Source organism: Sitodiplosis mosellana, unplaced genomic scaffold (assembly GCF_009176505.1).
Source record: "Sitodiplosis mosellana isolate CC-2019 unplaced genomic scaffold, AAFC_SMos_1.0 Smas_scaffold_1, whole genome shotgun sequence".
Classification (NCBI taxonomy): Eukaryota; Metazoa; Arthropoda; class Insecta; order Diptera; family Cecidomyiidae; genus Sitodiplosis; species Sitodiplosis mosellana.
This window is the reverse complement of record NW_022595244.1, coordinates 5749113-5776834: the sequence shown is the minus strand read 5'-3', so window position 1 is coordinate 5776834 and position 27722 is coordinate 5749113. Positions and strand designations below refer to the sequence as shown.

General features: G+C 36.2%; 1 protein-coding gene and 2 non-coding genes across 3 annotated transcripts; 1 reads left to right on the top strand and 2 right to left on the bottom strand.

Annotated features, from left to right (window-relative positions):
- Window positions 1-9123: 9123 nt before the first annotated feature.
- Trnav-cac (transfer RNA valine (anticodon CAC)) lies at window positions 9124-9196 on the top strand. The gene has a single exon. It is a non-coding gene; the product is annotated as a tRNA-Val (tRNA).
- A 313-nt stretch (window positions 9197-9509) lies between these two features.
- Window positions 9510-9582, bottom strand: Trnav-cac (transfer RNA valine (anticodon CAC)). The gene has a single exon. It is a non-coding gene; the product is annotated as a tRNA-Val (tRNA).
- A 559-nt stretch (window positions 9583-10141) lies between these two features.
- On the bottom strand, window positions 10142-26079 carry LOC129574814 (odorant receptor coreceptor). Its single transcript, XM_055457303.1, has 9 exons — window positions 25397-26079; window positions 23102-23540; window positions 22810-22970; window positions 22592-22690; window positions 22388-22505; window positions 22079-22247; window positions 15265-15469; window positions 15007-15162; window positions 10142-14916 (listed from the first exon to the last, which is right to left on the bottom strand). The coding sequence occupies exons 2-9, from the start codon at window positions 23538-23540 to the stop codon at window positions 14866-14868; spliced, it is 1398 nt and encodes a 465-aa protein (XP_055313278.1). The 5' UTR covers window positions 25397-26079; the 3' UTR covers window positions 10142-14865.
- Between the last annotated feature and the right edge of the window lie 1643 nt (window positions 26080-27722).

Genomic DNA, 27722 nt, shown 5'->3' with positions numbered 1-27722 from the left:
CAGCCCCGCTCCACAGACTCACTCACCTGTCGCTACACGTATTCGCTCGCTGCTTCAAGTAACTCGCTTGTTCGTATCTCTCTCTAGTTTTTGAACCGTCGCTGTTTTTTGCACCGTTTTTTTTGCTCTGGCACATTTCGACATGCTATTTCAGGTCAATCAAAAAATCGAATTCATTTGTTGCAACCATATGTACAATAACTGGAACGAACATACCCACGACGACGATTTAATGACTAATTATATTACTATTTTCGGATTACCGCATTACATTCGCGCATTTTACTATTTAAAACTATTTCGGTATGTCTGTCTCTCTCTCTGTCTCTCTCTTTTTCTTTGTTCGCTCTCGCTATTGTAAAACATGTTCAATGATCGATTCGCACGCACGCTTTTTTTGCGGGTAGCTTATGTGCTCAGGCACACACAACGGTTACTTTTATGAAACGTTTACATTTCTTTACTGAGCTGGTTTCGATTGGGCTGCTATTTTTTCGGCGTTTTAGACAATTGAAAAAAAAATTGTACCGTTTTACAATTTTTCTTCGCGTTTTTTTTTCTGTTGCTACGAACAACAGTCTTTGCAAATCCAAGCCCAGACACAAAAAAATAGGCAACGGCAAATTAAATGCATAACCTAGAAAATGTAATCGGTTTTGCCTCATTAATTGGCTTTTACTCATCCATTCCAATTTCTTTTCCGTTGCTCTCTTCAATCTCACAATCGCATATAGCTTGCAATATTCGGTCGATTGGCTGCTTTTATTTCCAATTTCAATGTCTGCTGCTCAATTTTCGATTTTTGTAATACATTGTTGCAATGAAGCGAAAAATGTTTTGCTTAAAATAAATGCATTACGCCATAATGAAACTGCAACCGCTGTCGTTACCGCCGTCGCCGTCGTCGCCGTCGATGACTCACCCGATTACATTGTACTTTTTTACGACTATCGCTTTCGGAACGAAATTGACGATTGTAGCTTTGCCAGAGACCATGTCAGCCATTCCAATCCAATCCAATCCTAGACACACTCTCACTCTGTTCGTCGCGTGTCGTAATGAAATACCGTTAACAGAGTTAATGCATTTAAATACCCAAAACAAATTAATTATCCAGACAGTTTACTCCGACCCGAAACAGCAGCAGAAGAAGAAGAAGAAGAGAAAAAAATTCGCGTCCGTTATCACTCTAACAGCATATTATTACACCAGTTGTTTCTGTCGCTCTCTTTGTTTTCTTTCACTTTAAACTCTTGAGAGTGTCTTGACGTCTCGCTGATGTTTTTCATTAAACAAATTTGTTAATTACTGACCCTTTTTCCGGGTTGACGCACACAAAAACATAGGCTTCAGTTTTCTTCAGTTGTTATTTTTATCCGTCAGCGAAGAAAAAAAAATGAACAATGCGAAATGAGCATTTCTCAAGAGAAAAAAATGTCAACAAAATATTTTTCGTGCTTGCTCTGGACATGTTTACCATTTTCGACTCGATAAATTAAATTCGGTCAAACATTTTCAGCTCGAGTTTTCAACAAAAGTTTGGTCATTTCACTGAAATGATAATAATTTGCTAAAAATGTGTTCCATTAACTCCTCTTTTCAATTAAATGAAGACAATGAGAATGGAAGGCCCTTGTCAGCCCCTTACACGAATCAGATTACGAAAATATATTATTCTATAACTGTGTTTGGTTTTTCGAGAGGTATTTATTTTTTTGCATTGTTTTTAATTCGTTATCATAGAAGTTCACGCGTGAGTAAGTGTTTGGCCTCTAATTGTTTTCTTGGAATCGGTCGGACCTTGTTATCGCTTCAGCGCACAGGTCTATGCGTATACATGTTTGGTTTTATCCGTTTAAAATTATTCAACGATGTATCAAGTTGATACTATCAACTGCCCATTCATTGAATAACTCACAGATAATCACGATGCCCATAATATTTATGGCCCAAAAAAAACTGGCATATAAATGTAAAGATAAATCGTCATAATTAAGAAGTTAGTTCAACAAACTTTTAGTTCTTTTAATTTATGGCTCGTGAAGGTTTTGGGAATATGCACTACACAAATGCCAGCCAGTGCTGCAGGTTATTTTAACGGAAAATGGAAGTTACAAACTCCAAACCATGCAAATGAGCTGTTGTGCTAAATTTGCAACATTTTCAACGAAAGAATCCAAACGTATTCAGTATTCTTGTTTAACAACAAATAAATCTTCTTGCTGTATATTGTGAGTTAAACTCACCGAGTTTTGCTCAACTTTTTTTTTTCAATTCAAAATCTGAACAGAAAAAAAAAACATTTTATGACTGTACATTTATTGTGTTCATTTCGGCTTGAATTTTTTTTACTTTGAAACAATCACGGAGAATGCCAAAAATAAACATTGTTCCAGCATCTTAACGTACATTTTTAGCCACAAAATCCATCATCCACAAATATTCGACGAAAAGCGTAAGCCGAAGTCATTTGTTGTGTCGAGTGCACGAACGAAAGCGCTTTTTCTCCTCCGCTTTGTCTAGTGAAGATCTGTATTTTTAGATTAATTTTTTTCGAGTTTGCTTTGTCGTAATCAGTCAAGTGGAAACTGTTGTAGAGATAGAGGGGGGGAGGGGGTAAATGCGCTTAGATGAAATTTTAAATTATCTTTGGACTTCGATGTAACTAACTGTTGAGATAGTATCTGTTGTGCGATCTATGGCCGAGTTGTACTTTCAATCGATGGAAGTGACTTTGAAAAACTCACACAAATGCATTCGAGTGTTACCGACCAGAGAGAAAAAAAACTGTTCCAGACAATTATGTTATGATGTTGTAGATGAGTGTACATTTTATTCGTTTCAAAATACACTGTCTCCTCTCGAACCTTGATATTACTATTAATTGGTTTTCACATTTTGGTTGCTTTTTTTTGTTTGTTTGCGCAGATCATTCTTTTTTTCATGCGTGTTGCAATTCGTCCATTGTTTACAAATGCTACACGGCAGATTAAATTACATTCCGGAGCAATGGATGTCATTAACTCGATGCCACAGCCACAGAGAGCCATCGAAATTAATTTAAAATTACTTGAATGCCATCCGTGAGGTCGATGCAAGAAACGTAAATGTTTTCGTACATGGATTACTAAACACATGGCAAATCAATGCGAAGAGACAGGAGCATGCTCGATTTGGTTGTGGTAACTGTGCGCTGAAAATCCGATGTCTCACCTTAGTATTTTTTCTTTTGTGTCACCAAATGTCTAATGGCATATTATTTTGCCCTCTCATTCTGTCTGGACGGAATCTTCTGTGTTCAGCCATGCGTGAACCATGCATTTGGTCTGGCGTAGCACAGCTGAAGACGGCGACGACGACGGGGTCGGTAGATTAAATTCGAATTTATGGCCAAAGCAACCCAATTGATTGATTTCGACGCAGAAAACATTTGCATTTTTAATTACATTTTGAATGTCTTGAAATTTCCTAGTAATACGGTGGTGGCGGTTGTGCGCAAACCATTCTCTCGGCACAAAAACGACACCGAAGAATTTTAATCTGTTTGAAGTCGAAGATTCCGAAAGGAAGCGAGAAAAAAATGTGGCAAAGAAGAAACTTTTTCACGCGATAGCAACTAACAGCCCACGATGATTCGTTTTCGCTTACTTTTTCTGTCGCTTCTTTCCGTTCTCGCACACTTCAAAGTTGGCAATTACTTGGAAAAAGAATGCAAAACACAAACTCTCAACAGCAGCAGCAGCAGCAGCGACAGCGGCGCCGTCATTTCAATAAGAGCTCTCATCACCAATGGCAACCAAACACAAACATCGGTGACATCGAAGTCTTTGCGCTCCCTACCAACGTATTAAAAAAGTTTTACGCCCAATGCCTTTTGCATTTGCATTTGTGATCAAATGAACTCTAATTTAGCAAAGCATCGTGCAAAGGCTGAAAAAGTGGCAGCAACAGGAGCGGCAATGGCAGCGGCGGCGGCGGTGTTGACTACGGAGGCAATGTTCCACGCATCCAGCGAGGGAAAACTCGGTAAAAGTTATGGTGTGTCAGATGTAAATGAAAATCCATTCGATGTGTTTTGCATTCTAATTTAACAAGTTTTCATTAAGCACATCTCACTCACGACCCCATCGAAGCTCACTTTGACATTCAATTTCTTTTTTTGTTGTCGTTATCGTTGTTTGTGTGCTCGATAAACTGCTTATACCAACCATTTATTTAAAAAAAAATCGATAGATACACGCCATGACAATGGGAGGACTTCACTGCTGATGCTGCTGCTGCTGCTGCAGTGAATGACAATGTTTGAATTGCTCGAGCAATAAACATTAAGTATGCACTTGAAGCGAGAGAGAGAGAGAGAGAGAGGGAAAAACTCGTTATTCAATGACCGTGAAATTCACTAATGATTTCGAATCGACAGATCCTATGTCAATAGCACACCGTGTGCTTTAAGTGAATATTAAACACTTTTTTACGAAAATATTCTCCAGTTTTATTCGGTTCTGCTCTTCGACATCTCGAATGTGCACTTTTCTGGAGCAATACATTGGATTCCTAAGTACCATTAATCCCTATAATTACTGACTCGAGTGTGCTTCATACTCAAAAATCCACTGGCACTAAATTGAGGCGAACAGAAGTTGAAGAAGAAGAAAAAGTTATCTTTGACTCTCTATTGAATGCGTTGCCAATTTTAATAGGCTAGTGACCATGAAGAGACTCTCGCATATATCGTGAACAATTATTAATCACATAATATGCTCTTTTACTTGACTTTCACATGAAACCATTTGGGATTTTGCCACTGCGTGACTTTCTTAACTACTTTGATTTTTTTTTAAACCCAGATTTTTTGCCACAATTTCGCCACACTTCTGTGAAAGTTCACTTAATATTTTCCTATCCAAATGAAGGTTTAATTATTGTTCACTTTCGTACATGCCAAAAAAATCCAACGAAAAATTCGACTTTTTCTTTGCTTCATTTTGGCATTGCGCGATTTCTGTCCGGGTAATTGTAATTGTAACCGCATCACAGCGAAAAGAAAATCTCCTGATTCGCTTTAATCATTACACGCAGAGGCTGCGGGAAATCCGGCATACATATTCCATTACCTCAACAAAAAGATGCATGATTTTTCTTTGCTTTTGTTGAATACGAATCGAATGCGTTGAATTTGAGATTTTTCTTCTTCTTCGACTCAAATTTCGGCAAATTTTTCAGCAGTTTTGCAATTTAAATGGAAACACAATGAAAAAAAACCGCGCATAGATGGTGGACCGTGAACAAGAGAGTGTTCATTTTCTTTCCGTTTCATTCCGATAATAATTCCTTTTGTTACACGCTCATCATGAAAATACGCATAGCGCACATCTTGGTACGTCTGACTTTCAAATGATGTTAAATATCGCATTACGCGATTGTATGAAATTGAGAAACGATGAATTATTCAATCGAAACAATTTCGAGCCCATCGACCAAATTAGTATAGCGGCAATAGGCACAATGGTAATATTTTTGGCCGTGTGCCGAGCTGCTAATTTTCCAATGGCAAAAATAGCGCATTTCATTGCCATAACAATGTTGCGTTCGCTAGACATACTCTCCTCCCTTCAACGACTCGTTACTGCTGGTCCCCTTGAATTGAAGAAATATGACATTCATTCCAAAATATCTACCAAAATGATTGAGTTCATTCAATTTTTTTTTTATGACACGAAAAAGAGTACTTCAATTCGATTCTATGAATTTTATCACATGAGACCAATTTAAGTCGATGGGACAAATGGGTTTTCAAAGGAAAAACGATTTGTGTGTGACAATAGACACCAAAATTACATGAATATATATCTCATATTACAATTGGAACGATAAAAATTGGCAGCATAAACAAGAGCTCAGACATAATAATGAATCCTGTGCGATAGCGAGAGCGGGAGATATGGGGGCGGAAAAAAATCAACCGCTAAATCAAAATGTACACAACGTAATTATGTTTGTTGTGCTCCAATTAATCGCTTTCGATTAGAGAAGACAAACAAAGAGATAAAAAAAAGTGCGCAATGCAAAGCAATCAAAAGCATTCAAACTGTCGGGCATTTATCATCGCAGACACAATAGAATGTCGCAACCAATACCGACTAGGATGAATGGAAATTGTGTCCGAGAGCAAAACGGAGACAGACAAGAGTGCAAATCGTATCGAACACAAATAAACCGAGACACACAATATAACATCGTGTAATTTATGAGTGGAAATAAAATCGTAACCTCTCTGTCTTGGTAGAATTTATTATTCCATAGAGCTAGAGATGCATAGGAAGAGAAAGAGCGAGAGAGCGATCGTTTTTCCGTTAGCAGATGATTGTCAATTACGTTCTGATAAACTTTGCATTGCTCGCACTAGACAATTCAGCGCCATTCATTGCGCTGGCAATGTCGCTCGGGTTCATGTGCACTTATTTTATTGCCGTTATGGGTACGGTTTTTCACTCTTTACGCACGAATTTTGTGCGCGTGTCTCGATTCATTATAGAAAAAAAACGAAATACAAATAAATTATAATAAAATAGATGAGAGTTTGAGCTTTGCATATATTGCAAAAACGTGATCGAAATAAGAACAAGTCGAGATGTGGAAAAAAGAAGAAATGAAGAAAAATAATGGAATGGATGGCGTGCGCGAGTGAGCAAGCAAGCAAACGAATTGTTGGTACAGGGCTACTCACACGGCACCGGGAAAATAAAATGCTAATGTGTTGATGGAAACCGGAAGATTATTTCCATAATTTGGTGACTGAACTAAGCGCGTTTGATTTCAACATTGTCAGTTAAATCGAATAACAACGAATGGCCTTACTAAAGTGTAAATATCAACGTCTATTCAGAAACGCACGAATCGACTGGAACGAGAATGGAAACGACATGATTCTCACCTGAGACTGCGACGTCGCACCATTTGCATTATGCATTCATGTTTCTTTTACTTTGGCAAAACTTGGCAAATTCAATGAAATTCTATCGATCGCTTTCGGCGATGGCTCCAATTCTGCAGCGTGACCCATGGACCGGGCACACACGCACGCATCCGGAACGACTACGGCGACGATTGTTATGCTAATGTAATCGCTGGGTCGGTGTGAAGATGAAAAATTTACAGGTGTAAATGTCACAGTGGGAAACGATGCGCTTGGCCTATGCCAAGGCTAAAACTTATCCAATTCGGAGAAAAATCAATAAATACTTTGCACAATAAAATTGGTTTGGCAGATAATCAAACGAAAACAATATTTTTTTTATGTATGTGTATCTTTTATTGGGATCTTGAATTGACGCGGCCTTTATCTTTCCGCAGAATAGCCGAATAGTTTGTCATGGTGAGCAGAGCGGCGATTATTTGAATGGTTCTAAGAAATCCGAGTTCAGGAAAAGCCTTGTTGACTTATAGCCGAAATACAGTAATTTTGATGTTGATCAATTCCAAATGGCCTTTTTGTTCGCTCTTCGACTGATTTTCTGAACTCAATTGACCAAAGCCTTACAATGGCATTTTTTCGGATCAACACAAAATTTATTAAATGCCACGAGAGACGAAAGAAAAAAAGCAACGATGAAATTGGTTGGAATTCACCATAAATTACCATTAACCAATAATCCAAATGACCATGTGAGCACACAATGTACAGTGTACAGACACACTTTGGAGAATATGCTTTTTTCCCTGTGTGCCTTTTGTTGCTCTTTTTTTCTGATGTCGCTCGCTCACTTGCTTACACTTGCTCGTAGTTTTATGGCGTTATCGCTACATCGAAACAATTACATTTCTGACCGAAACAGATCGCTTTTACTGTATTTTTGCTGCCAGTCCCTCGTAACATTACATACGCAGACGGTGTGGTTTTTTTTGTCGGTTTTCTCGAGAAACCAAGAATATTTTATGCTTGTACAGCGATACAGTTCGTGGTGAGTTTCAAAAGAGATACCATATACATGGTAGAAAACAACGCGAATTAATTGCAACGAATTTCTCTTGCTATCGTGGTACGCTCATGTTTTGTTCGTTTCGTTCTTTCGGTTTTTGCATGGAAACCACCGTTGTTTCCATTCGGTTGTTACTTCACCAAATGAAATATGCGATTCGCATTGAATTTATGCGTTTTATTTCATTTTAATGCAATATTTTTACTTTGAAAATATTTGAAATTTTGGTTTGTACAGTAATTTCGTTGTGTTTGTTAGTATTTCACAGCGGATATAAATTACATTTTTGCACATCCAAAAAATGGCAAGGAACATTCAAACAAATTTAATTTGAAATAGCGAATTTGTTGCTTTAAATCAATGTAAATATTAATATTAGTGTATTGTTTCGATGTAATTTGCTTGTTCAAAAAATCTATCTCTATATAACGAGCAAAAATTGAATTCGAAATTCCGATTGTTTTGAATACTAATGAAAAACTAGTGAAATAATCATGCAGAGAATGAATAACTCAGTGCAATATTCTTCTCTCAGCCGTTTAAAAAAGAATCCATGGTGTAGTGGTTATTACGTCTGCTTCACACATAGTGGGCCGCAATTTCGAGTGATACTTTTAGCTGCTGATCACTCGATCAATGCTGGAATCATTTTTCTTTTTTATCAACGTTCCTAAGTGGAACCACATTGTTTTAAAATTTTCATTTCGCAAGAACCCTCCTTCATTCATTTCAATATTTTATTGTATTAACTTTGAAAATATTTGAGAACTTGGTTTGTGTAGGTAATAAATTGGTTTTGTTTGTTAGTATTTCACAGCGGATATAAATTATGAATGAGAAACATTTATACAAATTTAATTTTTCTTTGCAATCTGCTTATTCAAAACATTCATCTCTTTCTAACATGATACAAATGAATTCAAAATTTTATTTCTATTCCATTTTTTCCCGTTTATATTGAATACTAATGAAAAACCAATGGAATAATCATGCAGAGAATACCCGCTTTCATCCCAAAATAAGACATGACAAAAATGCGATATGTAATCAATGTCAAATGCTTCGGCACAATAGTATTAGAGTAATTTTCTGTTTAAACTAGAGAGGCGTGTCATTGCACAACGAAGCCAGCTTATTACTCATAGGTCGCATAGTGTAGTGGTTATCACGCCTGCTTCACACGCAGGAGGTCCTCAGTTCAATCCTGAGTGCGACCATTTCTTTTTTTTTATTTCAAAATCATTTTTTCTTATTCGATTTGATTATATAATGCTTAATTTGGATTGAAAGTATCGATTTATATTCATTAAAAAAAAATTATCACAATTTTTATCGCATTTCATAGAATAATATCAAGAGATTTTGGTTTTGTAATGTTTTCGTTTCAATAAAAGTGGTTCAGAATGAATCCGTGATCTTCACATGTATGAATCTAGCGAGAAAAAAATCAAATGATGTTCTTAACCATAAAAAAGTGTTAAAATAACAAAAACAATGTTCCATTGAGGGTCGAAATAAAAAAAAAAGAAATGGTTTCATTGGGGATCGAACCCAAGACCTCCTGCGTGTGAAGCAGGCGTGATAACCACTACACTATGAAACCGATGAGTAACAAGCTGGCTTCGTTGCGGTATGAAGCGCCGCTCTGGTGTAAACACAAGATAACCCAATATTAACTTGTACGGAAGCATTCTGTGCATTGTTTCATGATTTTAATATGTAATTTGAAGTGGATTAATAGCATCCAATTGCATTTTAAAGAGATTTTACGGATTATTTCAAGAAATTGCAAGTCTACAAATGATATGCATTCAACTCTACAACTGTTGGTTTCAGTGAAATATCAAGTAGCAATGACAATGAGGTTAAGCTAGAAAGAGACAGATATAATGAATTTGCCTTACATCGAAATGACATAATTTTACGTATTATTCCCAAATTGTTTTATTAAATGTGAAATGATTTGTCACTTTATGACAGCAACAGCAATCGAAACTTACGAATGGAAAGTGCATGTAAACAACGCGCGAAAAAATAAAATCACAGCAAGAAATGAAATTGAATCATTTATTATATAACCATTTAATCAGTTTTCATTCTATTTTCTATTCGAAGCGAAACATATATGTATTTTTACCTAAAACAGAATGAAATTCATATTGTTTGTTTAAATATCACTTTATTTGAAATTTCGTCAAAATTATAATCCATTTCGGTACAATGCGCATGTGTAATAAGTCTAATTCCAGCAAATGGAAATACAATATTTGTAATATAAATGAAACTGCTAGCATTTTTTCTCAGAAAAAGAAGAAATAAACATAATCGCAAAAATCAAAAAGAGATCAAAATCCAACTTTAGTTGAAAAACGAACCAATCATGTTGTTGTAGGGCACTAAACTTTAAAATCAAATTAAATTGAATCGAAAATAATACCGCGTCTATTGGATTGTGATATAATTTTCTTTTTCAAATCGTTTTCTTCACATTTTCTTTAATGGGTGAGTTTGAGAGAAGAGTATGTTCGACTGAATTTGATTTGGCAAAAGGAGAGAGTATTCATTATGAGAGTAGTATTTTTCGGCATTTTTATACTACTTATGAGTGGTCAACCAATGTTAAACTGAATTATTTTCGTTCAACGGATATAGAAATATTATCTTCGGTAAAGTGAAATGGGTTTTGTTTATGTGATTTGACCACCATCAATTGTGATGCTTTGGTGATTGTTGTCGCTAGCCATTTCGGATATAGAAAATGTACCAAAAAAAATCCAAATGAACAAAATTTTATCAAATTGGCCAACGACAATAATCATTGTTGTATCGATCGCGACTTCATTATCGATAAAAAAATTATTCCTATCAATTAATGCTTATATTTTGAAAAAAAACCGTCAATTCTTGGAATTGTACCAATTCATTATTTATTGTCATTTCGAAAAAAACGCGGATTAGAAATACACTCCTGCCTCCACTTGTTTTCCAAACAAGTTTTTTCAAGTTGAAAAAATTGATATTTACTATCTCCTTTCAAACTCACCCACCGAATTAAAGTTGCTTCTTTGCGTTGTAAAATATAAGTTGCTGCATTACTGTTTATAGCCTTCTAATTTGCTAACTCTATTAAACATCCGAACAATGCCAAGCTCATTAATGTTTATCCGCTCAAATCAAAATGTTGCGTACCTGGCGCACAACAGCATCGGCCATTGTCCATCGTGCTCAGCACGTTTGATCACTTCATTCGTTCCATGTAATCAACAATAAAATGTTACTCTCATGCCATTCATTTTCGCACATTCCAACTAATTTCCGTATTATGTAAAACCACATCATTTGAGAAATTACCACAATAATCATTCCATGTTTCCATCAAATTCATTTGTGTTTAATTTTTTTTTTCGATTTCATTTTTGGTGATTTTTACCCGCGTGTCCATGTGCATAAATGCATTTCATTACTATTAATGGCATTTTTTTGGTAGTTTTTAGTAATTTTGGCAGAGTTTTGTTTCACTCTTCACAATTCAAAGGCAGCTTGTGATAGCATACGTGATAACGGGCCAATCGATTCCAATCGAGCAAAAAACAAATGAAAATCCCCTTTCAACTAGAGGAGCAAAAAAAAATCGCTTGGTTCGCACATAATCAGCATCAGTTGAGCACTTGGACACGCGGTTAGTCTTCAATAGATTTTTGTTCATAGTGATTTTTTCATCAAATTGTGCTTATTTCATTATTCATGTTATAAACTATTTGTGAGTTCAGCAAAAAATAGCTGCATGGCCACGCGCAAAAAGGGAAAATATGTTGAAGTCAACGTTTTTCATATACTTTTTTCTAATAGAGAATATTTACCAATGCAATTCAAATATTAATTTTTTCCCTCCATATAATTCTACTTTCACATAAAGTGTGTGTTTTTTGTTATTGTTCGATTTTATCCATATGCATTTTAGTTGTGGTTAATTTGGTTAACTTCATTATATTCTATAGGCCACTGTTGTAAAGGCATACTTTCGCATATAAATTACCATATCTCTGATATTATTATTCATATATTAGTTGATATGTTTAATTGCTTTTTGCTCTCTGTTTAAGGCAAATATTGATATATATTTTTCGTGCACCATCCCATTTATCAAAATATAAATTTTTTCTCTATAGAACAACAATTTAATAATTAAAAAATGTTCATAAAGTAGGAACTAGATGTAAAAATGTGTACTGTTTAAAGGTACGTATCTCACTCTCCCAAATTAAATTTAATAAAGTAGTCATCATTTATCGATAGTAATTGTAACCTCACACACTTTTTTTTGTATTTTGTTCCTGTTGATTTTTCGTGTTAAATCTCTAGCATAAAAATTTAAGCGTATATTTCCCCCGTGGGAACAAAAAAGCAAAACCATCAATAAAATTAATATTAAAGCATCAAATAGGTGATTAATAAAATTGATAAAATACTGCTTTTAATGTTGCTTTTTCAACAATTTTTTTGCTCTTGTTATCGTGATGCTGACGGCATCGTGCCGTTCATTCATTTATTCATTTTTTTGCCGTTTATTTATTCATAGAAGTGCTTTAATTTTAGTCATTGGCTTTCAGTGCAGAACAACAAGTCATTTTTCATCGAAAATGAAATATTTTAAGCTCATTAAATTAATTGCAAAGGGTTTTGATTCATAATATTCAACTGAATTGCGGAAAATCTGTGTGGTAATTAATGAATTTTTTTTGTTAAAATTTTGAAATGTTCACATTTAGCGTATTTCAACCAAAATGTTAACCGAGAAAAGTCATCGTTTCAATGGTGAAAATCATCAAAGAAAATATTAGCGTAAAAAATATGTGTAATAGTAAAATTGATCATATTCGAAATGCACCGAATATACGGCTGCATTCTAAACGTTGCTAGCCCTTTGATAAACAAAAAAAGAACTGATACTGATCAGTACCATTGGCATTAATTTCAAATTAAAAACGACATATTTACAGCGAATCGATTAAATTATTTTTTGTTGGTTTGCTTGTATCAGTGGTGTTGTCGGTTTATTATAGGTGTATTTGAATAAGAGTCATTAACGGTCTGTGCCGCATTAAATATTGAAACTATTTGAAAAATTGGTATCTCGTTTTTCAAGTACCACACCCTATTGGCTAAAAATTGTTTACTGTTTTTTTTTACCTGATGTCTATTGTGACAAAATGTGTGGATTGTTCGGAATTGTTCTGTTTTTTTTTTAATTTTTCTAATTTTTTTTGTTATTATTTAAAAAAATTTATTGAGTTGCATAAATCATTCATCAGTATTTAAAAAAAACACTTCACAGTTCAACCGTATATACGTATATCGACTGACCGTTCGTTACTCATTCCAATTTTACACAAACATTTGAGTGTCAAAAGAAAATTAAATAATTCATTAAAAATAATATCAAGTAAATAAATTTGATTAAATCTATCATAAAATAGTCTAAGTATTGGCTCAATCTAAACTGTCTGCTGAACCGTCAGACATGTTACAGTTTGTGTTGAGCATCTCAATAACTAAATACTATTAGTTACTTTTTATAACAACCGTGTTTGATGAATATTTATTCAAATTGTACAAGATAAATCATTTCAAACTCTAAAAATAGATTTGGTTTATGTGATTGACATCCCCCGCCTATTGCGATACAACGGTGATTGTTATTGATAGCCGCTGCAAATACAGGTACTTTGTACCAGAAAATCCAAATGAAGAAAATTTTATCAAATTGGCCAACGATAAGAATCACTGATGCATCAATTGCGACCAAAAAATTATTCCTATCAATCAATACTTATATAATAAATTAGGTAAAACTTTTCTCAGAATATTACATGAAAATATATATTGGCATTGTGCACAATCCATTCAGAGTGCGTATATAAATTGCTTTTTGGTTTATTTTATTGTTAATTGTTTTGTAGAGTCATTTCACTTGTTATAATTATAATATTGTATTGCACGATTAATATTCATAGTATGGTTAACGTATCGAAAATATTCCTGATAAAATTGATCTGCTTAAATTCATGTGAACCAAATTTATTGCTCCATAATATATATAAGTTGGTAATATGACAACAGTCACTCATACATGTTGAGCAGTGTGACCAACTAACTATCATAGTCTGTAAAGTGAAATTAATAAAATCTTCGTGTTGGCCTCATACCATAATAATGCACAAAGAAAATGTGTGCACATTTGAATTGAAAATATCCTTAAACTAAATCGATATTTGACTCTACGTGCTTCGTATTCGCTTTATTCTGCTCTATGCTGTACTAAGCATATCTACAGAAGATAGTCCACAGTCTACGGTTTACAATGTTCAAGTACATTTGCAGTGCTCCGCTCTGTGGACTGTTGCTTTTGTGTGTTATAGAAACGCTTCGTATATACAAAGCGTGTAGAGTCAAATGTGCGAATGTCATCCAATCATATGGGTGGCAATATTTTGGGCTATGTTTATTCTGTAAAATATATTATAGTATTAATTGAATTTTATATTCGTCTATTATTTGGTGAGATAATCACCAGCATTGGGCTTTTGAGCAAAGAAAAACCTACACAAATGTTGTATTTCATTGGGTATCAAGTGCGTTCATTTAAATTGATTAAAAGTATTTCGTCAAAAAAAGTTATAATGATAATAATATTTTTGTAATATAAATATCTGTGTTTATAAATAGGCGCGAATGTGAATCTATGCGCGCGCGTTGATGTGTAATATTGTACTGGATTAAGAAAAATTGAGTATGTCTGAATTTTCTGTTGTTGAAAATCGTGCCCAGAAGTGGGTGGGTGGGTGTGTTTTGTTTTTGGCGGTGTTGCTTCCGTCGATGAAGATGCTTATTTGAGTTGCACCAACACCATGAAGTAGGTCACAACAGCACCGAGCACCTATTTTCAATGCAAATAAACGAGCATGAGTATTTGTTATTTGCTTTGGTTTCATTTAATTTCCGGTGATTAAACAGAAGAGGCACATACCGAAGCGAACAGATCCAGAGAAACGGTGAAGAATTTCGCACCCGAAATGGTCATAGCCTTTTGACATTGTTGGCAGACAATCTGTACGAAAGTCTTTGCTTCCTCCGAACCATCGTACCAGTGGCAACAGTAAGCCGCTTCCATGACCGATGAACTCTGTGTGTGTGTGAAATAGATACATATTAAATAATAGATGATGGCAAAAGAGCGAGAGCCAAATTGGATAAAGCTACACAGAGAGAGGGAGAAAACGCTTACCTCTTCAATCAAACGATTACCGAAAATGCAAAAATGGAATACTTGTCCAAGTGCATAAACCAAATATCCGATTGTGGATAGAGCATAGACGTTGACGCCATCGATTTTCGTTGCTTGATAGGCCAAGAGAGTAAGGCAAATGGTTGATGTCAACATGTGCAATAGAAGAGCAGCGCCATATGTGTCACCGATGGCCGATACAAGTCTGTTTCCGAAAAAAAGGAAGAGAAAAAAAAGCATTTACCATTTTAGCCATTTAGAGATAGCAATTTTGGGGCTGTATGTGGTGTATATTGATTTTTTAGGTATTCTTTGAAAACAATCAACAGCAGCAGTCGATACAACAAGTGCGAACAACATCGAAAATCAGCGTTTGATTCGAATTTTGGGCAGCGGCGGTCAGCTTTGGTGTGGGTTTACACACCGATTTATCTTTAATCGAGATATATTCAAAGATTTTGTCAAATGCCGGTGGCACATGCCAGTGTATACCCATACGCACACAATGTAAACGAGATATATGCTAAATCTAATGGTACAGAATTAAGTTTGCAAATTGCTGCCAATGAATTTGGTTAGATTGAAAATGTAAAATAGACCTAAATATCAATTATCGTAGAGTGGTTGTGCATTTGAGTTCGATTCCGCTTCACTAAAACAGACGCACACACACACACACACACACACACACACACACACAAATATATATAAAATCAAATGCAATTTGAACATTTTGCCTGCATCTCTCATTTAAATGAAGTGATTTCGAGATACATTTTGGGCTGCTTGCTGATATCCAATTCACATTGCATACAGTACACAACGATGGGTTACATGTAGCCGTGCCAAAACATGAGATGGAGACAGAGATATAGAGAGAGCGGAGAAAGATCCCATTTGAAAATCCAATTCCAGTGATGTCGCAGGTTTAATGAACGTTCATTCGCTTGCTTTCATTTCGTGATGGCACCAAGAGCTCGCTCACACGCATACACATACAGTACACAATCCATTGATTGCTTTTGTTTGAGATAGTTTATACTTAACCCATTGCACATTAGCATTCGTAACGGGACAAAAACGCTTCAAACAGGCATTCACACAGGCTAGCAAAGTGTTATACAAACAAAGCTAAATTGATGTATATACGATATGGCGTTTCGGTTCGGTTCGGTTCGGTTTAGTCTAGTCCGAGCTGAAGAGAGTAGAAAATGACACATGATAGAAATGATAACTCGAGCCAGAAGCTGTACAAACAATAAGCTATTGTCTTTCGATCCTATCATTTTGTGTTCGTTGCAGTGCCGAGTTAACCAAATTTGGTGCCCGAGGCAAAAATGATTTTGTTGCCCCTTGCAATTTTTTCCCGGTATATATACAAATAATTATAGGTAAAATGAACGTACATATCGAATGCGAGCGGTAGCGAGCAAAATTTTTTTTAGAAATACCATTTTTGGGGCACCAAAAACATTTTTGGGCCCATTTTGGGCTGCGTGTTTTCTTTTTCAGATTATTAACAAAAATCCCATGCTCGTGGTGCCCCCAAGAACGTGGTGCCCGAGGCAACTGCCTCATTTGCCATATGGCTAACTCGGCACTGGTTCGTTGTGCGTTCGCACTCAAACAAACACTTACACAAGACACATAGGTAAGGCATGGCAAGCGAGAAGGCACCAGAGAAAGAGAGAGCGAGAGATTTATCGATTGTATTATTATTATAGTCCGTTTTGTTAGCAGAATGAGAGCCATGTTTTGAAATTCCGTTTTTCCGGCTGTAGCTTTCTACTATCAGCATGGATTTGCTCTGCTTTGACCCCAAACGCCTCAGCGTTAGATGATTATAAATGCGATACATGTGATTTTGTCGGAAGGAAATGCGTGTAGCAGCGTGTGTCTGTAACGCGGACTTTGTATTTATGCGCACTCGCCAAATGACAATTAGACCAGACCTGTCCAAATCGGGTGCCACTGTGCCACTTGTGGCACCTGCGCTGCTACACAGTGGCACCTTGGCATCGAGAACAGATTTTTTTTATTTTTTTCGTATTATAGTTGGTATTTCGAAAAATATAGTTTGGTATTTGAGTTCCTGAGAAATCCGTTCATTTTTGATGAAAACAACATTCAAATGTTGGCAGATCGGTTTGAAACGAATAAAAATCGTTTACAGTTTGATATTGCTCTGATTAAGGAAGAAACTTCTTTACCAAATGAAAAAAGCGATGCTTTATGTAAGCGGCTGCTCTCTGAGTGTAATGTTATCACACTTAATAAAGTCGTATCAAAGTTTCTTTGTATGTTTGATTCAACGTACGTTTGCGAAAGCACTTTTTCAAGTATGACTCGCCGCAAGTCTAAATATCGCAACGCTTTGTCACAAAATAACCTCGAATCTGAATTTCGTTGTGAACTTACACCGGTTAAGCCAGATTTTGTCAAAATGATACAGCATAAGGTGCTACATCCATCCCATTGATTTTTCAATAAACAATAAATGATATTTGTTGATTTAATGAATATTTGCAAATATAAATATACGTTTATATACGTAAACATACATTTTATACTAACAAATAATTGGTTTTTGTGTGTTTTTTTGATTTTTTTCAAAAGTGGCACTTCGATAGGAATCAGTGCCACTCATGTGGCACCCGCAGAAAATAATTTGGACAGGCCTGAATTAGACTGAGTTTATTGCGACTATGACAATACAGTCAAAGTGACGTTGTCGATTATGTGTGTGAAGCCCACTGGCAGCCTGACAGAAAGGAACTCATTTCGCCTTGACAATGACTCATCAGGCGAAATGAGCGCGTTTCTCTAAACATGTGTACAACATCTACATAAAAGATCTACCCGATCGGTATATCCTTTTTGACTGCGATGACTTTGGCCCGAACAAATGCCACCAACCTCCCAATTCTATTCGTTTTTCAAACAATCCCTTTTGCCGAAGACCGTCTAACCAAAAGTTTTTTTCTTTTGTCTCGTGTACATGTATCCTTAGTTAAGCTGAACTCAAAACCGAATGTTCGTGATTAAAATGTAAAACGGTTTGCTTACTCTCTCGCTCTCTCTCTCTCTCTCTCTCTCTCTCTCTCTCTCTCTCTCTCTCTCCCTGTGTATGTGTATCGAACCCTTTTTCATACCAAATTTCACACAAACCGTTTATTTACCCTTTAATTTTCAATCAAAAGTGATTATTTTACATGTTTTGCACTTTTGCCCCCGTCATAAAGCGTGTGTGGCTTTGGCTTCAGCTCAGACATATTTAAATTCAGTTTTGCCCAATGCGCGCTCGACGACGCATATACATCATCAAATTGGACAGTATAATAAACAAGACAAGATGTGAAATTGGCTCAGCCACTGGGACTAGTGACTATTGTATAGGCTTAAATAAACAAAATATATATATGTGTGACTTTTACAACGCCATAAATAACAATGCATCCAATAGTGCGTTGTAAATCTGTTCATTTAACATGGCTGTCCCAAGATGTAACTTTGGTTATTATCGTTGATAATAATTTCTTGGGACTCACACACATACACACACTCACATAACTGCAACTTTATCCCTTTGAATTTACAAAGAGACTATCACAATGAATTTTCTATTACAAAGTGGTTTTATACGGCCCAAATTGAGAATGGTTGGTTATTTGTTTGATCAAATCTGACTCAGCACAAAAGCTCCGGATACCATAACCAACTTTTCAAACATCAATATTAAGAGAGAACTGAAAGTGGGTCAGTTTGTATACCCGAATTTCTTCGGTAAATATTACTTGTTCACTTTATTTTATTTCTTCTCATCCTCCTCCTTCGTTTTGCTGAATTTGTGGTTATACTCTCTCTCTTTTTCTTTTCTCCCTCACATCCCTTTTCTCTTGATCCGACGTGAGCGGAATCTTGTCAAAAGTCAGTCGGTCGGAGAGTGGAAAAAAAGTTTAAAATAATTTGTTCAAATTAGATTCATCGGGAAAAATTCCACAGACATGCAAATGTTCCGGCTGGATGATGAATATTCAAGTGTGCTTTAAATTGAATTAATGCGCCAGAGTGGTTTTTTCTCGGTTCTGAAATGGTTGTTGAATTGCAAATGTGTTGTGCGGCGCTGTGTAAATGGGAGCCATGATAAGCGATTATTCGCATAAAATGATTTGAGTAAATATCAAATCAAATATTAATGCAGGGTGAAAATTCAATGTTGCGGTCCAAATCGAGTGTATTTTACTCAAAAAATGGTTTTGATTTGATTACACGGAATTCCAGCGAATTTCTCGCTCGTGGCAAACGTGCGTTTTAGCCGGGGCGATAGATGAACCATTTAAAATGGTTAAAAGGATCAAATTCATGAAAAATGTGTAATCCGAGTACAGTGTTTAAGGCCCTCAGATGTGGCATTCGACATAGACATCATAATGATATTCAACCTCTGAACGAAAGGCAGGGCGGGAACAGAGAGATTGAAAGTGAGCGTGTGGTCGTAATTAAATTTTCTAACTAAGTTGATATGCTTGCTGGCTGGCTAAGGATGTCGTCTTTCATCATATCGATTAAACGGTTAAGTACATGACACAACCACACAAGTATTTAAAATTCGATGCGTGTCTATGTAGCGTACTAGTGGTTATCACTAAATCGTTGTCGTTCATTAAAAGCGCGGGTTTGTGTTCGTTTGTATTTTGTTGTGTGTGTGTAAATGAGTTGTGCGAGTGTGTGTGCCCAAAAGAACACAACCTCACCATAAACGGGAACACAGCGCAGTTGAGATAATTCAAGCGAAAGAACGCCTAATTTTGGCCGTTTTAGCACAACCGTAATGGTTAGCGCGAAAAAGCACTTGGCTTGAGACGTAAACGATGCATTGTGTGTGTGTGCGTACGTGAGCTATAAATAAGGTATAATAATTCAAAGATTAAACCAATTCCGATGGCGTTCAATTGGAAAAAAAATAAAAAATGCGAAGCAATTTGATTTATCACAAGGGGAAACTGTGAAGGCGTTTCAACGAATAATTCATTTGAGCATGCTGTCAATGAATCTATTTGTTCGATCATTTGAGTCAAACCTTCAATTCATATTCCATGGACTGTATATGTGACACTTTTCCCAGTTACATCTAAATTCCAACACTAAAATATGACCATCATGAATTTTGCACAAAGTTTATCCGCTTGCGTTGTCGCCATTCACAAAATTCGGCAGCACAACTCTTGTGCCCAAAGTGTCGTTCGTTCGTTCTGTTTGTGTTGATTTTTGTGGAAAGTTCTTGAATACAGGCAAAGAGTCAAGTACGTATTTAACAACACAAAATCAAACCCGCACAATTTTCGCAGCAAAGTAAAACGCAACAAGAACAATCCAATGGAAGTAATATGGAAGAAAAAATCACGACACAAAGAAAAAATGAAACTGATTTTGAGGACAATATTGAATATTTGATAAGAGATAAATATGAACGAGGTTGAAATGGAAAAGTGAGTGGAGCAAGTTGATAGCAATATCGAATGACAACGACAACGATGACAAATAATAACCAGATCGATGATTGAAGCCACAGTTTCAAGAAACTAACCGCTAAAAGTATACTGAAATATGAAAAATGAGGCAACGAATTGGGACGAACACATTTCGAATTGATTTTTTTTTTGTATTTTCACCCTTTTCCCTTCTCTTCTTTCTTTTTTTCAGTATACTTGTTTGAAAAATACAGCAATAATGATTTTTTCAAATGGAAACTTGTAGTTCAAAATCAATAGCATAGCATGGTTTTGAATTCGTGAGAATTTCAACACGTGGAAACATATACACCATATATCAGTATAGCTGTGTGCCGCTTTGACGACATCACAATCGAATCCGATTTTGAAGTACAGGGTCGAGACACCACTTCACGCATACACACACATACGTTTAGAATTTTTAAATAATAAATGAAGAATTGGCCGTGTATCGATGAACAAAGAAAAGGACTAAATGGTGGCATATCCACTACTTTTGTCATATCCATTGAATTGAAATTACCTCACTTTTCGAATGAATGTATGAAAAAGGATCGCCACACATTTTATGTATTTTCCTTTCACAATTTAGTGGCATGTCTAGTGCTAATTTTTAATGGCATGGTGCAATTTATGGTCTGCACCAATTACCTATTGATACAATAAATTTATCGCACTGAGGTTTGGCTTATGAATTTTAACACATGTGTATGGGCTGCTACACAGTGCTGGTAGTTGTGAATCCCGACGATTATAAAATGTTGCCGTTGTTGTTGTTGCGATTCGACACTTGAATCGGGAAAATCGATAGCAATTTTCGTAATTTCAAAGACCAACTACACAAATGCATTCAAAGTGTACGGCAACGACAATGAATACGTATCCTATTGGAACATTCGAAACGAATGTTTTCATTTCAAATAAAAGTGATTGCTACATGGGGGACGTGCAGCGCATTGAAGGTTGGATATATGTAAAAAATGTTTGTGCTTTCAAAGCGCTCTTTTGAAAGGCAATAACAGCAAGCGAATTGTATACTGGATGAGAATTGGGACACTTCAAAGCATACAATATTATCTTATTGATTTAAATTGATTCAATGCCACATCGCGTAAATTCTTTAGTCTAAGAAAATCTTCGTTATTTTATCGAGATATTTTGCATCTAGTTCATTTCACTTATTGTTCACGAATTTCCAATATAAAATGTTAATTCCACTTATCTATTTGCCAAAATGTTTAAATCAAATTTTCAATTCTTGATTGAATCCATAACGAAAGAAGGAAAATCAAAATACATACCGTACAACGTGCTTATGACGTTCGACCCAGTACTTGATTGCACTGCGAACCATAATCTCCTGCTTCTTGCTCAGGCCATTCGGATTAGCCAAGTTTGGTGGAACTTTGAAGGTGCCGCCCCATTCAGCTTTCGGTACGAAAACGTTGCCATTTTCCTCTTGATCGAGTTCTGTATTGGTAGGGAAAAACGCACAAAAGAAAAACAAAGAACAAGAATTTTAAGTAAAAATCAATTGATGGTCTTTGAAAAGACTAAAATGGGCTTTTTGAATTGTTTTTAAATTGAACGAAATAGCGAACATTACTTACCGTCATTGTTGACCAATTCAGATTTTGAGTTAGCAGACAACGAACGGAAAAGAGCGGCCGAATTTGGGCGGTAGGTATCCAATGAGGCGGACAATTCCATCAATGGTTTCAAGATGCCCTGTTCGTGAGTGGCAAAGTGAAATTAGGTCGATTAGAATGCCATTCAAAAGGCGGCAGGTTGGTTATTATTTGAGATATTATTACCTTCAAGTGGCACAATTGTTCGCAAGCGAAACACAACCATGAGCAGAAGAGGACATCGGTGAGATTGCAGGCCAACATGGAGAAGGTCAAGTAGTAAACCTGTAAAATTTGGATTGAAATTTTTTTTTAGTCCCTTATTCACAACGCGGTGTGTGTGTGTGTGTGTGTGTGTGTGTGTGTGTGTGTCATTTCACTGAAAGTCAATTGTTCGTTTTTACCTGGAAAATGAACGTTCCGATGTAGGGGATGCCGCTCATTGCATTCCATGGATAGTACGATTTGATTGGTAAACGTGGAACTTCAACGTAGTAGGTTTCGTTGGTCTCCTTATCGAAAACACCCTTTACACTCTCGCCGAAGAAAGTGATGACAGTCCATGCTGTTGGTGTTTAATTGTGTGAGAAAAAAATTCGATATGAGTATTTCAATGGTTGGCCTTGAAATTCAATAGGAAAAAAAGTCTTTGTACTGGTTCCAAGCAGAATGTGCAAATTGGAATGGACAACATGCCTGTTACGGTGGCCATGGTCAAGGTGGTAATCATGTAGAAGTTTTTGCGCATTTTGGCCAAGGCAATGCTATGGTAACGAGCATCGGATTCGGCGAACAACGGATGAGAGTTCGATTGATTCCAAATGTTGAACGTACGATAAAAGTTCTTGTTGTTCATGGCCAAGTAGCTGAATTTCGTGATCGTGTGCATAAAGTGAAGTGCCGTTACAGTGTTTGCCGTTAATTCATTGACCTCGCTGGTGTTCAGTGCCAAATTGACGATGATGCAAACGAATTGCAGTAACATCAAAATCAGATGCATAAATGAGTAGAGTGTGTTGAGAAAGCTTGGTCCGTTGGAGAGTTTGTGAAGAAAATGGCCTAAGAATCGCATCAGCTTAATGTTCGGCATCAGATCGGCTACCAAGCCCGTAAATTGTTTCTGTTGTACTTGCATCTGTTTCCGTTGAGATGTAAAGAGAACAAAAAATGGAGAAAAAGAAAACAAAACAATCCAATTCATCAAGATTAGTGCGTTTATAAAAATGGGTCATTTTTTTCTGGACAAGCACTCTTCTCGTTCAGTAACTTTCATTGTGATTATGATGAATGCCGTAAGAAGTAAAGTTGATACAACCAAATCGATTTCAATTCAATGGACCAAACGAATTGGAACACTAATCATCATCACTCTCTACACAATGCCGTTCACTCTTAATGTGTGTACTCAATCTACCTTGAAATAACGCGTTAAGCGCTTGATCGACAATGTGAGTGTACAAATCCTTTTGAATTTGAGTGCTAACGTACAACATACCGACCGACCGCCCGCCCGCCCGATTGCTTTGTCGAATTCGATCAATGAAACCAACTCGTTGAGACGATAACGAGGACGGAGACAGAGAGAAGGAGAGAGAGAGAGAGAGTGAAAAGGGAGAACATGAAACCATAATCCATACCACAATTGACTAAAGCTCAAATACTGTGAAAACATATCCCACTTTCTTATATCACATTTTCGATAACACTTCCAATCAAATTGGATCGTTTTTAGATTTTATTTCATCACTCACATTTTCTCTTTTTCCCTTTCTTTTGGTTTCATTTTCTATCCAAGTGTATACACTTACATCATACATGTATGTCGATCTTTTTTGGTCGTCTCTTTTCGTGACGTTGTTTGTACGCATGTTTGCACAACTGATTTCCAAATGCGAATGGAATGTTTAGATAGCGACACAGAAAAAAGCGCTTCCAAATAAATTATAGAAAGAAGAACAAAAAGATGCTGAACAAATATTTGGGCAGCAGCGACGGCGATAACGGCATTGAAATGATGAAACGTGCCGTCGCCGCTGAAACTGGAATCCTACCAAAGTTGAAACGGAAACACAAAATTAGATGCTACACACACAAAACGCTCCCCAAACGCTGAAATCGAAACGTTTACCAGCGTTTCTTCATATAAATGATGAAAGTAATATGCTCCCGTCGCTTCTTCTCTCTTCTTTCTCTCTGTGTTGACCGTATTGTTACGTGCTTTTTTATGCATCTACTGGCATGAAGAAAAAAAATTGATGTAACCTTTTTTAAATTACATTAAATATTTCTTTTTTTCCGCCGTTTCGTCGCCGACGAATACAAATGAAGATTCCAATTGTCGTACGAATACGAAAAAAGGTATGGAATTAATTCACGGGCGAAGGGAGTGAGGTGGAAATTGAAGCGTTTGGTCCATTAAAAAATGCTTTCACTTTGAGTCCACAACCGGAATCAATAGAAATGTTGCCGCATCAAAATAAAAATTCAATGTTTAAAATTTCCTTTGATGCAAAAAAATCGATCCTGGTTGAAAAGTGGGGGTCCTATTGGTGAATAATCTAGTCTGTAACAATAACATGCTTCAGTACCCTACGCAACTGAATGATGAAATTGAACATCGATTAGAAATTCAATGAAGTGATGAAATTTGCATAAATCAAGCTCACAACCGAAATAAAAAGCCATTTTATCGTTCAGAATCTTCTCTTCGAAAATTGTTGAGAGAATAGATTCGTTCTTTTGTCCTAGTGAATTCGCTTTTCTCAATTTTCCCAAAGTCAAATGGCCTATTCTAAATCAATCATCATTGTTCATGCGTAGTAGAAAACTTTTTGTTTCCTTTCGACCCCAATTAAATATTTGCGAATTTTCCGCATCATGATCTTTTTGCTCCTGCTGTTTGGATTTGGTAATCTGTCTTGAGTCTTGAATTCCCTAGCGCATCCTAACCCATATACTCACATCTATTCAAATATTTATGCCATACTTTACCTTGTCGGTTTTTGTGTTCCGTTGGTGGAGACAAGAGCAGTATGAAAATGCCTGTTGGAGTTAGCACAGATCAATTCTTTGCCTGTTTTGCTTTGTTGATGCCTTTTTGTTTGATTTTTTTGGTTTCAAATTGAAATATCTTTGGTTTGATTTTGTCTTTTTTGATTTGTTTGTTTGTTCGAGTCTCTTAAAAAGATACACAAATGTTCTTAGTAGTTTACAGTTTGTTTTTCGATGTTTTTTTTCTCTCTTCAACTGTTTACCGAACCAATTTCACAAGATTTCGGTCAAAAATCACAATTGATTAAATGAGCCTGACCGAACGAAAGAGTAGATGATCGAAGGATCTCAAATCCCTTGTTGCTGCCATAAATCCCACAATTCAAGTCAAATGTTTGATATTTTCTTTTTTTTCACAATTTTTTCCGGGTAAATTTGAAAAAGTCACCAAAAAATTTCCGTTTCTTCCACGAACCGATTTTAAACAAATTTATTCTTTTTTTTTTAATTAATTTTGTTATGATATGATATCCCAATGACCAAACCGAAAAAAAAATTCCCAAACTAAATTTGGAGTTGTGATGGAATTTTTTTTTTGAAAAATAAAAACCCAAAGAACTGAAGAGAGGAGAATTTGATAAAGATCTCGGCGTGCCGTTCAATTGAAGAGTCAAACGACAATTGATAACAAAATTTTGTTGGATTGAGTATGTTAGCTTTGTCGTATTTAATGGTTATCAATCGTTTGAAGTCGAAAACAATTCGGATGGTATCCAATAAACGTGGTCCAATCACGGTGATTTTCTCACGCTATCCCAATCACAAAACATCCATGTATCGAGCCAACGCACCGCACCGATGACTTTCCACCACAAAAATATCATTGTATTTGAGTCGTTGCTTTATCGCTTATGGGGCTGTGATCGTTGTGTGTTGGAATTCTCTCCCATATCTCTTGCTACCTGTAAATGTATGTTGTTTTAAAGTCAATGTTGTTGTCTCTCCGGTTTTTATTTATGAATTATCAATAGAACCGAACTAGAAAGTACAATGTCGTTATCAACATCGTTCGTCTGCTCCAACATTGAAGGGGTGCTTCAAGTTTTGAAATGTTGTTTTATCGATTTTGTGCTATTCAAGCCAATTCATGTTGTACAAGTGAAGAAAACGAAGAAGAAGAAGAAGAACAAGAGGAGCGATGGAAAACTGAAAGGTTTTGGAAATTTCTTCTTTTTTCTCTTGTCGAAAAAAGAATGAACACGACATTTTACTATCATTATGCGAATAGTATGACATTGTTACGAGATGCTATTCATGTTTCGTTGGAAATTTTGCCAATTTTCACCATCACTTCTGCTGATGCTGCTGCTGCCTGCCTGCCTGCCTGCCTGCCGTTCGAAGCATTTTGAATGTACGTCATTCAATCGTTCGTGCGTTCCCATCGAATTTTCCCTTATGGAGCAGTTATACACATTTTGTCCATCTTGATAATAATCGATTGACAACCCGAACAAATCATTCAGCGAGCAATGAAAGACACGTGGAGATGCGATTTATGTGACATGATTTTTTAATACATGTACGTGTTGCCATCATCATCACCATCATACGAATGATTCAAAGCGATTCGTGTGAATCTGTGCGAGTCAACTTTGAGATAGAAGAAAAAATCTTTTTTCGCTTCGTCAATTTTTAATCACTAGCTTATGCATGCAGGTGAAAAGGATAGACGTCTGCCTACGTGTAAAAAGGTGTCATTATCGCCTGCTATTGTTCGATGAATTGCGGAAAATTAACAGGTGTGCAGTGGATGGGAAACGCACTGATTTCGTACAAACGCGTTCTAAAATGGTTCAACAAAAAGTACAATGACGTCAAGGTAGCGGACACCCTTAAATCGATGGATATATCACTTTGTTGTTTATATTTGTACATAAAGCACTGCACACCCTTGATCCCTGTCGAACGAACCGTTGTGTGCGATTTTTTAATTAAACCCGAGGTATTCTTTGTTTTGTCTGCTTTCAACTCATCATTCACTTTGAATCGCTGCATTTCGAATGCAAATCAAATTCTCCCAGAGCACAAACAATGTTGCACTTGAAACCATTCCGAAAGTAGAGGAAATCAATAGGGAATGCCTTTGTGAATTGAGTACGCTTTGAAGTGATAGAGTCGCTAGAGCGAAATTTCGCAATGAAAGCCAAACGAAGTTGAAATGAAGAGATGAATATGATGCTTTAATTGAGTTTTTTCAACCAACCGCGAAGTAGTGTATACGTTGACGTTGGTTTACTTCCCAATCTCACCCACATTCGATGATATT

What these genes read in the sequence shown, in the direction of transcription:
- LOC129574814 (XM_055457303.1), bottom strand. Translation starts at nt 23,540, where the DNA reads ATGCAAGTACAACAGAAACAATTTACGGGCTTGGTAGCCGATCTGATG. An exon ending in GACCATGGCCACCGTAACAG is followed by an intron (nt 22,971 to 23,101) that starts GCATGTTGTCCA and finishes AAACACCAACAG; the next exon opens with CATGGACTGTCATCACTTTC. An exon ending in CTCTGGATCTGTTCGCTTCG is followed by an intron (nt 14,917 to 15,006) that starts GTATGTGCCTCT and finishes CATTGAAAATAG; the next exon opens with GTGCTCGGTGCTGTTGTGAC.